Source organism: Phacochoerus africanus, chromosome 7 (assembly GCF_016906955.1).
Source record: "Phacochoerus africanus isolate WHEZ1 chromosome 7, ROS_Pafr_v1, whole genome shotgun sequence".
Lineage (NCBI taxonomy): Eukaryota > Metazoa > Chordata > Mammalia > Artiodactyla > Suidae > Phacochoerus > Phacochoerus africanus.
In genome coordinates this window covers 70,887,815-70,900,154 of record NC_062550.1, presented here as the reverse complement: position 1 = coordinate 70,900,154, position 12,340 = coordinate 70,887,815, and the positions used below count along the sequence as shown (strand labels likewise).

General features: G+C 49.4%; 1 protein-coding gene across 1 annotated transcript in view; it reads left to right on the top strand.

Moving 5' to 3' along the window:
- TEAD4 (TEA domain transcription factor 4) overlaps positions 1-8,775 on the top strand; it is a 76,672-nt gene extending 67,897 nt beyond the window's left edge. The window contains exon 12 of the mRNA XM_047787819.1: positions 7,568-8,775. Coding sequence (XP_047643775.1) covers positions 7,568-7,690 — 123 coding nt within the window. The 3' untranslated portion in view covers positions 7,691-8,775. The remainder of the gene's footprint in view (positions 1-7,567) is intronic.
- The last annotated feature ends 3,565 nt before the right edge of the window (positions 8,776-12,340 follow it).

Below are 12,340 nucleotides of genomic sequence, written 5' to 3'. Positions count from 1 at the left end.
GGAGTGGGGAATGGAAGCCAGCTACCTTGCTTGGAGTATGAATGCCTTTATTCACTCGCTTAGCACATATTTATTTAACTTCTATTTCATGCTGGGCACGGGGACCATGCCAACCACCAAGACAGACAAGGCCTCTGGGGAGCTTAGGTTTCACTGAGCAGGGAAGACAAAGTGAGGGAGCAGAGGCCATGCAGACCGATGGGTGCTGATGCAGAGAGGAGAGGGCAGAGGGTGCTGGGGCTGAGGCTAAGGCCTGGAGAGGGTGGCGGTGTGTCCCAGGGACAGCGAGGAGGCTGTGTCAGGAAATGAGAGGGAAGCAGGGGCCAGATCGTGCCCGGGCCCTGCCCCCGTGAAAGGCTTTAGGTTTTTCTCTGTGTGACAGAAGGTCCTGGAAGGGATTTGAGCAAGGAGTGAGGCTGTCCGACCTGGTTTCTAGGAAACAAGACCGGGCGGCCGTGGCCAGAACAGTGCATGCAATTGTCTCTGCGTGTCTTGCCCCCGGACTCAGCTGCTGTGCGTGAGACGGTCCCCAGTGTCCTGCTCTGCCCCTTTTCTGCAAGCAAACCCCATGTCAAGAACACAGTGGGTGCCCGGTCAACATCTGAGTGGGTGCCTGTGGACAAGGTGTGGGACCCGTGATGTTTGGGCCTGGGAGGTGAATGAGGGTCCCCCGTGGTGTAGGAGAGACCCTCCAGTCCATCTGGAGCCAGCAGATGGGGATGTGGAACAGGTCCCCTGGGGTCTGATGACCAGACTGTGCCCTTCCGTAGGGCAAGATCTTCCGTAGGGGGGGGCAGTCTTCCCCGCGCAGCCCGAGTTTGTGGTGTGTGTGTACTGGGTGGAAGACGGCTTTGCTCTCGAGGACCGAAGCAGGCGGGTGACAAGTGCGGGGCTGCTTCATGCTGTGGGTGTGGGGTTGGGGCAGTGGGGCAGGGGTGACAGCAGGGAGAGCCTGGCCCCATAGTGCTCCCCTGGGCCACACCTGCCCAGAGAGACATGAGCAGGAGCAAGCGGGTGGGCATGCTTCTCCCTTGGCCTGCCATCCTGGTGGTCACTGCCTTTGACCCCATCTTATAGCTGTGTCAGCTCCAAGAAAGGACACGAGAAGGGGAATCTGTAAGTTGTTCTTAAGGACGTAAACCCTGGAGCCAGGCTGATCGGGGGTGGAGTTGGCTTCTCACAAGTGGTGTGATCTTGGGCAAGTGGCCAACCTCGGGAACCTCTGTAACCTCGTTTGTGAAGTGGGCTGGTTGTTGGTGCTAATTGGGGAAAGTGACAGTGTGGGGGGTTCCTGTCGTGGCTCAGCGGTGACGAATCCAACTAGCATCCAAGAGGAAGCAGGTTCGATCCCTGGCCTTGCTCAGTGGGTTAAGGATCCGGCTTTGCCGTGAGCTGTGGTGTAGGATGGCAGCTGTAGCTCCGATGCGACCCCTAGCCTGGGAACTTCCAAATGCTGCAGGTGCAGCCCCTAAAAGCAAAAATAAAAATAAAAAAATAAAAAATAAGAGAAAATGACAGCACGGGCGGGGAGCAGCCCCATGCCTGCCACGGGGCAGTGATGGGTGAAGAGAACCAGTAACCCTGTCCTGACTGGGCCCTCCCACCCTGACCACACACTCACACAGACTGTACACGCATTCACACACGCACCACACTCACTCAGTCACACACAGATCTGCACACACACAGTCATACACATGCATGTACACCTTGCATACATACCCATACATACACACGTATATATCACACACTGATTCAACACACACATCCTTAAACCACACACATCCCTACACTCACACACAGTATGCACACATACACGTTCACACACCACACAGACCTGTACACAAATACAATATACATATACACACTCATGCACACGTACTCATGTAACTCACACTCACACACATGCACACTCACATATATATAGACGTGCACACACGCACACACACACACACAAAGACATTCAAACACATACACACACAGACACACACACGTAAATACGTACACACTCACATACAGATATGCAACACACGTACATACACACTTTCAGAGAAAAGCCCTGCTCCGCTGTCCCTCACAGGAGGCAGAGGAGGCCTCAGGCTCCTGGTTGGGCAGAAGCTTCTCTGGCAGAGACCACACTTTTGGTCATTGCTCCTCCATGGGAGCAGGGACGGGGAGGCAGGTGTTCTTAATTGAGAAACCAGCTTCGTGGCCCATTAGGGTGAGAAGGCGGGTCTAGAGCCCCAGGGAAGGGTCTGGAAAGGGAGGCGTCAGCCACACTAAATAGGAAACTGTCCGGAATTGGGCTTTTGTTTTACTTCCCCAGAAAGATGGGGTGAGGTGGGCACGTATCTTCTCAGAAGGCTAGAGCCCAGCAGGTGGATGTGGCTGGATGCCTTTGAGCTCATGGGTGTCTAATATTCAACTTGAGGTTTTTTGTATTTTGCTTTGTAAACTCTCTTTGTCTCCCCAAATCTTCAGTAAATTCTGCTACACACACAAAGGCCTTTGTCAAGTGATTTGTTTTTTATGGAAATGAAGGATCCCCATGGCTGTTGATAAAGCACAAAACACAAAATAGCAGCTGCAGAGGCATCTGAACTGGACCAGCCGGTGGGAGCAGAACTCAGAGCCGCACTCTGGGTAAAGTTCTAGCCCGTCCGGGGAGGACTGTGCCTCGGCTGCTATCCTGGCCAGGAAATCCCTTCCCACCTCCTGAGAGGCTCCTGATTCTGAAAAACCCAGATTGGAATCATTGGGTTCCAAGAGCGGTCAAGGCCAGAGGTTTAGGCAGGGCTTGGCGGGATGTGGTCCCCAGCTTGGTCTCTTAGGAACTTGACGTGGGAACCAGCGGGCCCGCAGGACTGGCTGGGTAGCCAAAATCAGAACCACGGATAATGGCCGATCGGTGAGCCTGAAGGCTACTTGGTCAGTTCACCCTGTGCAGCCCGGCTCCCAGGACCCTTTGTGGCAGCATCTGCTCTCCGTGCTCCCCAGGAAGCCAGGTCACCTGCGGATGGTGGCTGTTCAGGCAGGCACGTGGGCGACCTTGAAGGACCATATGCCAGCAGTGGTGAGAGTCTGCCCCGTCTCTACTTTGGGAACCTGAATTCTCCCATCTAAGGGTGATGGGCTCTCAGCCACCCAATACCATTCCCGCCCCTCAGGTCAGGGATCCTGGGGACAGCACCGGCCCCAGGTTTTTCTTGGGGCTCAAGTCTTCAGGTAGCTGGGCATCACAAGTGGGCTCAGGGTTTGGGATTGGGGGAAAGGGGGTAAGGGGAGAGCAGGCTGGGAGCACGCAGTTGTCCCCCCCAGAGCTTGTCCTGGCTGGTGTGGCCCGCGGCAAGCATTTATTGAGCACAGGCTGTGTGCCAGGTGCTATTTTGGGTGTGAGGGGGGTGAGGCTGGGGGATATGAAGGCATTTGCTCTCATGGAACTTCCCTCCCAGTAGGGGAGACCGATCCATAGTGAGCAATAAGAAAAAGTAAATAAACAGGAAAACAGCAGGAAGTGATTAGTGCTTTGACGAAAGTAAAGCAGGAGGATGTGTTAGAACAGGGTTTGGCCGTATCCGGCCCTCTGCTTGTTTTTGTGTAGCCCTGGAGCTAAGAATGGTTTTTAAAGGCTTGGAACAAAATCTGAAGGAGACCAGTGCTGTGACGGGTGACGGCGGTCTGCAGATCAAGTCCCAGTGTCGGGGAAGAGAGTGTTACTAGAACAGGCTGTGGTCACTCTGACCCGATAGCAACTTTCCTGCTATGACACGGACTTGAGAGGTGGTGGCAGAGACCACATGTGGCTCATGGTGGCCCTTCCCAGGAAAGCTTCCCCATCCTGGCTTATGGACTGACTGGGGAGCTTCCTCTGAGCCAGCGTCTCCAGGGGTGACAGCGGGAGTGACTTCCAGGGTACCGAGGTGGGAAAGAGGGGCAGGAGGGGTGACATCATGTCCCTGCTTCATGGGGCCACAACTTCACCGAGTGACTGGAGGGAAGCAATGGTTACAGGGATGTAGTTCCCACTCTAATCTGACCTGTTCCCTCTGGTTTATTTCAGCCTTTGTCATATGTGCTTTTGCTCAGAAGCCCGGTTGCTTACCTCTACTTAAGAGAGGTGCTAATGCCACTGGGAGGCTCTGACCAGGTGGCAGGGCTGGGAGGCCAGCTGCCTCTGTGACCATCAGAGGGGCTCTCACTTTAGGGTGCAGATTTCTTAGCCCCCCCCAAATTATTTTATTGATTGAATTAAAGTTTTCAAAATTCATCCCCAGTATGTTCAGTTCAGGGTTAAATATCACATTTGTGGCACTTTTTTTTTTAACATTCTTTTTTTTTTCATATCATATTCTTTTCCGTGATGGTTTATCATGGGATACGGAATATCCCCTGGCTATACAGTAAGACCTTGTTGTTTCTCCCTCTGTAGACAATAGCGGACATTTCCTACCCCCAACTTCCCCGTCCATCCTTCCGCCATCCACCTCCCCCTTGACAAACACAAGTTTGTTCTCTATGTCTGTAAGTCTGTTTTTGTTTCGTAGATAAGTTCATTTGGGTCATTTTTTAGATTTCGCATGGAAGTGATATGGTATTTGTCTTTCTCTGTCTGCCTTACTTTGTGTGATAATCTCTAGGTCCATCCATGTTACATTATTTCATTCTTTTGTATGGTTGAGTCGTGTTCCATTGTGTATAAGAACCACATCTTCTTTAAGGTTGCAGATTTCTTTGGCACATTTCTTCCTGGCCCACTCAGATTCTTGCTCTGGAGAACTGTCTGGCTACCAACATCCTAGGAGCCAAGCGGGAGAGAAGGCCTAGGGTTGCCTCCATGTCCAGTATGGATCCCCTGTGCTGCACGGGTCTCTTGTGTTCCACTGGACCTGGTGTCCCCCAGCCCAAGGACCCTCTGTGTCACCCTCTCTGAGGAAAAGAACTCCTGCCTTCTGCCTGAGCTGGGAGGGACAGCCATCCTGTCTTCACCCCACCTCCAGAGAACCCTGGTGCGGTCAGTTCTCGATGCTTGGTGAGTTCATTAGTAGAAGCCAAGTTCCTTTTTGGTTTCTCTGGGTTAGGATGCAGCTTTCTTTATCTGCTAAGGCATCCTCCCATCCTCTTGTTTTCCAGCTTCTGGATTTTTGTTCCTATCCTCCTGTTCTCTTTGTCTTTTAGGGTTGACGCCTTAAAAAAATTCCCTATATGATCATCTTAGAAGGGTCTCGGGAGGGGGGCAGCAAGGTAGGGGTATGTATTGAATCTACCACTTTTGTGTCGTTAACTTTATTTATTTATTCAGTTAAATTTTTTCTTAGGGCCGCACCCATGGACGGCACATGGAAATTCCAAGGCTGGGGGTTGAATTGGAGCTACAGCTGCCAGCCTATGCCACAGCCATAGCACATGGGATCCGAGCCACTGAATGAGGCCAGGGATCAAACCTGCATCCTCATGGATACTAGTTGGATTTGTTTCCGCTGCGCCACAGTGGGAACTCCCTGTGCTGACTTCTTTAAAATGTCACTCTGGCTGTTGTGTGGATTGGGCAAGGGGAGAACAGAGGGACCCAGTTAGGAGGTTACTGCCAAGTCAACGTAAGAGACAGTGGTGCTCTGGGCGAGGGTTAGTGGTGGAGAGGAAAGAAAGACAATGACCTTGAGATGTGTTTTGAAGATGACCACTGTGACTTACGGAGGCTTGGGTACAGGAGAGCGGGAAAGTGAGGACTCAGGATTAAGTCCAAGTGTCCTGGCTCAAATCACATGTTTACAGTGATGGGAAGGTCTTGGGAGGAGCAAGTATGTGGGAGGAGATCAGAGTTGAGTTGAGATCCCTATTAGACCTCCAAGTGGAGGCGTCGGTAGCAGCTGCCCATGTGATTCCGGAATGAAGGGGAGAGGTCAGAGCTGGATTTAGGATTCATGGTGCCTGGGTTGGTCTGTAAGCCCTTGAGACTAGATGAGGCTACTCAGGAGGAGGGGTTGGCTGGAGAGGAGGAGGTATCTCCAGGTCTGCCCCCAGTCATTCCAACTTTTGAAAGGGAGGAAGAGGGGGGAAACCAAGAGAATGATGTTTTCTTTTCAGTAGTGAAGAGAAGAAAGCACTTCCGGGGCGGCTGTGAGATGCTACTGACACGTAGGTGAAGGTGAGGACAGAGAGATGACCATTTGTGGCAGAGACTCCTTGGTTTTCCTTCTTCCTGAATAACAGGATCCCCCATTTTTAGCTAGGCACAGGGCCACTCAGAATAAAAGCCATATTTCTTAGTCTCCTTTGCAGCTAGATGAGACTGTAGGACTAAGTTTAGCCCATGGGGCTATGCAACCAAGTTTAGCCAATGGAGGAAAGCGGAACTGCAACTTCCCAAAGTGTCCTAATAGGGAGGGAGCATGCTCTCCTTCAACCTCTTCTTCTTTTCAGTTGACTGGATTGTGAGGTGATGGCTGGATTTCCTGCAGCCACTTTGGCCTGTGTGACCTTCGGAATGGAAATTACCCGTGGAAAGGCAATAAGATAAAAGGATCATGGGTCTCTGATTTCATGGAGCCCCATTATAGCTCTGGACAGGTTTCATATGAGAAAGAAATAAACTATCTTCTTTTTTTTTTTGATTTTTAGGGCCATACCATAGCATATGGAGGTTCCCAGGCTAGGGGTCCAATGGAGCTACAGCTGCCAGCCTACACCAGAGCCACAGCAACGTGGGATCCAAGCCACATCTGTGACCTACACTGCAGCTCACGACAACACCATACCCTTAACCCACTGAGCAAGGCCAGGGATCAAACCTGCAACCTCATGGTTCCTAGTTGGATTCGTTTCTGCGGCACCATGGCAGGAACTCCTAAACTGTCTTCTTTAAATCACTTTTATTTTGTGTTTTTTTTGGAATTAGCAGCCAACTTATTGCTAACTGATCCATCATGGGATCTGGCAATAAACATAGAGGCACAGCGTTTGAAGCATGAACAGCTGTAACAACAGCAACAGTAATACCACCCCGGACTCTTTATAGCACTTTTCAGTTTACAAAGCGCTTTCAAACACACTGTCTTGCTTGATGTGTGCGACTGCTCTGCAGCAGTGTGGGCATTCTCTTTGTAGACGGAGGCGCTGAGGCTCGGAGGAGGGATCACTTACTCCAGTCACCTGGTTACTGCCCCTCAGAGCTTCTGCTTCTACCCCAGGGCTCTGGCTCCTCACCCGGTGCTGGTGACCTGAGGTGGAGAGTAGGTTACGACGTGCAGGAAGTTCTGCCCCGGAGCCCGCCCGGTGCTGGGCAGAGAGCTAGAGACATTGGCATTAAGGAGCAGCAATGAAATCTTTCTCACCTCTTGGGAAAATACTTCTATTCCCACAAGGGAGGAGATCGTGGAGAATAATTAGAGAAGTAAAGATCAGACACCCACCAGCATTGGAGAGAAATGTGTTTGCCAGCTGGCGGGCTAGCAATCCCATTTTGGAAGGAACTGGGTAGCAATCAGATGTTCAGAGCAGGAGTCTGCCGAGCGTCTTGTGACTGTGGAAATGTTTTCTCCGTATCAAAGGGATCTGCTTCTCTTTGCAGATTCCCCTCCAGAGGCCCAGCCGAGAACTTTTGAAGTTTGGCACGATCCTCTCCTCCTGCTTTTCCTCTTCAGTAACTACTTTGCTGACTTCTTTCCAATTTCTCTCGCTAAATCCCCCCTGATCCTGATGTAGACACTGTGTGGCGGGTGTAGGCCAAAGAGCGCTTGGAGATTGTTGGGGAGATGCAGACTTTAAACTGATTATGGGTCGGCACCTTCCCCCCCCCCCCCCCCCCGCTAGCTGACGTGAGATCACTTTCAAGTGACTTGCTCAAGGTTACGCAGTCAGGGAGTAGACTCTGGGATCCGAAGCCAGCCACAGGACGTGTAAGACCACACGCTGCTTTAGCTGTAGAAAACCAAGCATCCCCGGAAGATGCCATTCCGTCCATCCCACCCAGGGCCCCCTTGCATCTTGACGGACTGCCCCAGCCCCGCTCCTGGAGGCACATTAAAGCAAGTCTCACATGCCTGCCGCGGGGAATGGCCGGGCCCCTCCCCACATGCAACAGGCCCACTTGCTCTTTCTCTTCATCTCGCTGAATCCTGGATTCCTGGCCATGGTCCCTGGCTTTGATATTTGTTTCTGCTCGCTCAGGTTTGGCAACTCGTCACATTCCCCTTGTAGCTTTTCAGGCCTCGGGTTTTCTCCCTCACCCTCTGCTCTGTGCCTGCCTCTGGTTTCTGTCTTCCCTCTGGCCTGGGGTCTGAGAACCCCAAGACTGGGCCAGAGATGGAAGTGGCCTTCAGGTGGCATTTCTGCGATAAGGAAGAAGACACTGATCCTGCCCTTGGCCACAGTTCTTCTCCCTCGAGGGAGAAATGCACTTAACCGCTCACTTTATCAGGTGAGACTCAGACCCCGAAGTCGAATTCTAGAAGGGCTGGCCTGAGTGCCTACGGCCGAAACAGGCCTCCTTTATCCCACAACCCCTTTTCAATCACCTAGGATATGTCTGGCACAGTTCTAGCTCCTGGGGATGCAGCAGTGAATAGAATCAAAGTCCAGGTCCTGGAAGAGCTTTGGTGCGAGTGGGGGAATCACACAGCTAGTAAACAGCATTGCACCTGGGTCTCCTGTTCTGTTTACCCCCGACGGCCATACAGACAGTCTTGGATTTGATCTCTGTGGTGGGGGGAGTGTAAGACGAAAGCGATAAGAGGGAGTTCCTGTTGTGGCTCAGTGGTAATGAATCTGACTAGTATCCATCAGGATGAGGGTTCGATCCCTGGCCTTGATCAGCAGGATCTGGCGTTGCTGTGGCTCTGGCGTAGGCTGGCAGCTATAGTTCTGATTTTGACCCCTAGCCTGGGAACTTCCATATGCCGAGGGTGTGGACCTAAAGAGACAAAAAAAAAAAAAAAAAACCATGGAGTTCCCGTCATGGCACAGTGGTTAATGAATCCAACTGGGAACCATGAGGTTGCAGGTTCGATCCCTGGCCTCGCTCAGTGGGTTAAGGATTCAGCATTGCTGTGAGCTGTGGTGTAGGTCGCAGACGCAGCTCAGATTTTGACCCCTAGCCTGGGAACTTCCATAAGCCGAAGGTGCGGCCTTAGAAAACACAAGGGGAAAAAAAAAAGCCATAGAGGGGAGTTCCCTGTGACTCAGTGGGTTAAGGATCCAGCATTGTCACTGCTGTGGCACTGGTCACTGCCATGGCTTGGGTTCGATCCCTGGCCCGAAAACTTATGCATGCCTTGGGTGTGGCCCAAAAAAATGGGAAAAAGAAAAGGGGAGGAGACAGCCTCTCCCAGCCCCCTGCCATATGAGAATAAGACAGTTTGTTCCATCCACAGAGACAGACTGACTGATCCGTTTAAGGGAGAAGCTCCAGGCCTTGGGACCTGGGGTCCCTGAAAGACCACATCCAAATGTCCTCACAGGGGCAGAGCATGTACTCGGGTCTCAGAGCGTGGTTCCTGTGCATCCCTGGAACCCAGTGGAAATGCAGACTCTCACCCCACCCGCCCCCGTCCTCAGGAACCAAGATCTGCAGGTGATTCCTACCCACAGTAGTTTGAGAAGCAATAGGTTAGACTTTTTGACCCGGTGCAGAGAAAAGCCCCACCCCCAGACTGTGACCAATCCGTGACCATTCCTCCTTCTTGGAGATGGAGCAGGAGATGGGCTTCCTCTCCTGGAAAAGGTATGCATTTAAGCAATGTACTCATCTTTGTGTGACTTAGTTACTATAAATAAAATAATAAATATCAATAAAAATAGGATACAAAGAAATTAAATTCAAAAAAGTTGCTTTCTTTTCATTTGTCTTGTAACTTTATTTCATTTTTTTGTCTTTTTAGGGCTGCACCTGCGGCATATGGACGTTCCCAGGCTAGGGGTCAAATTGGAACTGTATCTGCCAGCCTAGACCACAGCCGCAGCATCTTGGGATCCAAGCCGAGTCTGCGATCTACACCACAGCTCACGGCAATATTGGATTCTTAGCCCACTGAGCGAGGCCAGGGACTGAACCCTTGTCCTCATGGATACTAGTTGGGTTCGTTACCACTGAGCCATGATGGGAACTCCATTTTTTTTTTTTTTTTTTGGCTGCACCTGCAGCATGCGGAAGTTCCCAGGCCAGGGACTGAGCCCGTGCCACAGCAGCAACTCAAGCCATAGCAGTGACAATGCCGTATCCTTAACCTGCTGAGCCACCAGGGAACTCCTGACTTATAATATTTTCAATTGTCAAAATTCCAACAAATAAGTATCATTCTGTACCTTCGTATCAGTTTATAAACTACTAAATCACTATCAATTGTTTTTAATGTCTGAGGGGAATGTCTATGCATGAAAAAATACTTAAAATTATTTCTGTATTTTAATTTTTTCAGCTGATTAAAGTTGTATATTTTAAGAAATAAAATGTTTAAAAGTTGTACATTTTCAAGCCTAATTTGATTTAGTTCAATTAATAAATCTTGCTATTTCGTTCACAAAGCTAGTATTTTTATGTTAAATCTCTTTTGATTAATGTTCAGTTAACTTAAGTTCTTTAACCATTTACTATCACTTACACACTTGATTAAATTAGCTTAGATTATTTAAACTAAAATTAAGCACTTCAAATAACTAACAAGGCAGACTTACAAATCTACTAAAATCTTAGGCATTAAGCATTTAACGCTAAGAACTTAAACACTTTATAAAACATAGTAGATCTCAACTTACAGATCTAATCAGATTTACTGAAGCATTTAACCTTCACACTTAATCCACTTAGTATTAAATTAACGTTACAAGTCTAATATGCTACGTTTTTAAAATACTTTTCCAACACCTTAAAAAGCAGATAATAGAGTTCCCATTGTGGTTCAGTGGAAACGAATCTGCCTTGTATCCATGAGGACGAGGTTTCAATCTCTGGCCTCGCTCAGTGGGTTAAGGATCCAGCATTGCCCTGAGCTGTGGTGTAGGTCGCAGACGCAGCTCGGATCTGGCCTTGCTGTGGCTGTGGTGTAGGCCAGTAGCTGTAGCTCCGATTAGATCCCTAGCCTGAGAACTTCCACATGCCTCAAGAGTGGCCCTAAAAATACAAAAATAAATAAATAAATAAAGCAGATAAAATTTTTTCACTTTAAAATGGTTAGTGGTTAATTTTTTTGGTTTGTTTGCTTTTTTTGGCTGTACCTGTGTCATATGGAGGTTCCCAGGCTAGGGGTCCAGTCAGAGCTGTAGCCACTGGCCTGCACCACAGCCATAGCAACTCCGGATCCCACCAAGCGAGGCTGGGGATCAAACCCACCACCTCATGGTTCTGGTTGGATTCATTTCCGCTGAGCCACGGTGGGGACTCCTAAATGGTTAATGTTATGTGAATTTTTTAAAAAGCAATGCAAATTTTATTTATTTATTTTATTTTTATTTGTCTGTGCCTGTGGCATATGAAAATACCTGGGCCAGGAATTGAACCCAAGCCATAGATAGCAGCAACCCAAGCCACTGCAGTGACAACATTAGATTCTTAACCCACTGTGCCCCAAGAGAATTCCTCAAAATTTTAAATTGATTTTAAAAAAAATTATATGGATGCACCTGCAGCATGTAGAAGTTCCTTGGGCCGGGAATTGAATCCAAGCCTCTTCTGAGGCAACACTGGATCCTTTAACCCACTTCGTTGGGCCAGGGATCGAACCTGCATCTCCACATCAACCTAGACCACAGCAGGCAGATTCTTTAACCCACTGTGCCACAACGGGAACTCCTAAATTAAATTTTTAAAATTATCTCTCAAACCCAGATAAAATATAAATTACCCCAGTGGTTCCAACAGTTACTGCTACACACACCCTTAAGCCTATCATAAACGTTTTAATATATGTTTGTGTCATTCATCATATTTACATTTGTTTTCAAGCCTTGATCCAAACAAAGCCGGCAGAATCAGCCTCATTTGATTGGGCCGAGATGACCACAGTGAAGATTTAGGACCTGTACACACACATTGGGGTTATAAGCCCCATGCTTGGAGCTGCCGCACATACTGTTACAGCTACAGAGACTGCTCCCCACACTCCAGATTGGGCAAGTCTGGGGTGGGGTCTGGATGTCATCCAGCCTGGCAATTATCCATGGGAGTGGCTTCCTGCTGTCAAATTTTGCCTGCCGCAATAACAAAGTTCCTAAAACCCTCACTTAAAAAAAAAGACCCCCAGTGCAGCTTTCCTCCCCGGGTATCACGCCGCCTGGATAAAAGCACGAGAAGGTCACAGCTTAATTAGTAACCAGCACTTGGCAATGGCATGTGCATTGTTTGAATTGT